Source organism: Poecilia latipinna, unplaced genomic scaffold (genome assembly GCF_001443285.1).
Source record: "Poecilia latipinna isolate Pla-1442-1.1 unplaced genomic scaffold, P_latipinna-1.0 Scaffold7713, whole genome shotgun sequence".
NCBI classification, from domain to species: Eukaryota; Metazoa; Chordata; class Actinopteri; order Cyprinodontiformes; family Poeciliidae; genus Poecilia; species Poecilia latipinna.
The window spans coordinates 1-1,620 of NW_015120329.1; the positions used below are offsets into that span (position 1 = coordinate 1).

Consider the following 1,620-nt stretch of genomic DNA (forward strand, 5'->3'; position numbering starts at 1 on the left):
CTGAGAGATCGTTCATCTCCACCAGACAGTGCAAAATGTTGATGTGTTTATCAGGGGATGAAAGGTTTCTTCCTTTCTTCAGATTATCTATGATTCTCTGGATGGTTTCTGGACTGTTCTCTGTCTGACCCAGCAGGCCTCCTAAGAGTCTCTGGTTGAACTCGACAGTGAGACCATGAAGGAAGCGGACAAACAGGTCCAGGTGGCCATTTTCACTGCTGAGGGATTTATTCATGACTTTCTTCATGAACTCATCTAGAGATGTTTCATTGTAATTTTCTCCCAGGAATGTCTTGATGACCTCTGACCTCCTGCTGGTGAAGCAGTGGAGCATGTAGACTGCAGCCAGAAACTCCTGGATGCTCAGATGAACAAAGCAGTAGACTGGTTTCTGGAATATTACAAACTCTCTTTTGAAGATCTCTGTACAAACTCCTGAGTACACTGAGGCCTCTGTGACATCCAGACCACACTGCTCCAGGTCTTCTTGGTAGAACATGATGTTTCCTTTCTCCAGATGTTCAAACGCCAGCCTCCCCAGCTTCAGAAGAAGTTTCCAGTCAGTCTCCATCAGCTCCTGTGGACTTGTCTCATGTCCTCCATGGTACTTGTTCTTCTTCCTTTTTGTCTGTACCAGCAGGAAGTGTGAGTACATGTCAGTCATGGTCTTGGGCAGCTCTCCTCTCTGCTCTGAGGTCAACATGTTCTCCAGAACCGTAGCAGTGATCCAGCAGAAGACTGGGATTGCACACATGAGACTTTTTGATTTCTTGATGTGGGAGATGATTCTGCTGGACAGCTCTTCATCACTGAACCTCCTCCTGAAGTACTCCTCCTTCTGGGCGTCGGTGAAGCCCCGTACTTCTGTTACCCTGGAAACACATGAAGGAGGGATCTGATTGGTCGCTGCAGGTCTGGTCGTTATCCAGATGAGAGCAGAGGGAAGCAGGTTCCCCTTGATGAGGTTTGTCAGCAGAACATTGACTGATGACTTCTGTGTGACGTCAGAAACCAGTTGACTGTTGTTGAAGTCCAGTGAAAGTCTGCTTTCATCCAGGCCATCAAAGATGAAGAGCTGTTTGCATTTACCCAGCTGCTCTTCTGGGATCTTCTGGAGTGTTGGATGGAAAACATGGAGCAGTGAGAGAAGACTGTGCTGCTCATCTCTGATCAAGTTCAGCTCCCTGAACGAAAGCAGAACCACCACACTGACATCTTGGTTCTCCAAGCCCTCGGCCCAGTCCAGAGTGAACTTCTGCACTGAGAAGGTTTTTCCAACACCAGCGACACCACAGGTCAGAACCACTCTGATGACTCCATCTTGGTCAGGGAAGGCTTTAAAGATGTCATGGCACCTAATTGCAGAGTCATGATGCTTCTGGATCCTGGAAGCTCTCTCCAGCTGCTTCACCTCATGTTGGGTATTAACCTCTTCACTCTGTCCCTCTGTGATGTAGAGATCAGTGTAGATCCTGTTGAGGAGGGTTCTACTTCCTGTGTCATCGCTTCCTGTTTCATCACTTCCTTCAGTCACACGTTCACATCTCGTCCTCAGACTGATCTTATGTTCCTGTAGGACCTTCTGCAGACCAACATCTGCTGAAACACAGAAGAAAAGAA

The 1,620-nt window shown here is 47.7% G+C and overlaps 1 protein-coding gene across 1 annotated transcript; it reads right to left on the reverse strand.

Moving 5' to 3' along the window:
- Positions 1-4: 4 nt before the first annotated feature.
- On the reverse strand, positions 5-1,606 carry LOC106944268 (protein NLRC3-like; the record flags this gene model as incomplete). The annotated part of the gene is made up of 1 exon (XM_015027453.1): positions 5-1,606. A coding segment is annotated over one exon (1,602 nt), but the record flags the coding sequence as incomplete, so codon positions are not given.
- Positions 1,607-1,620: the final 14 nt, after the last annotated feature.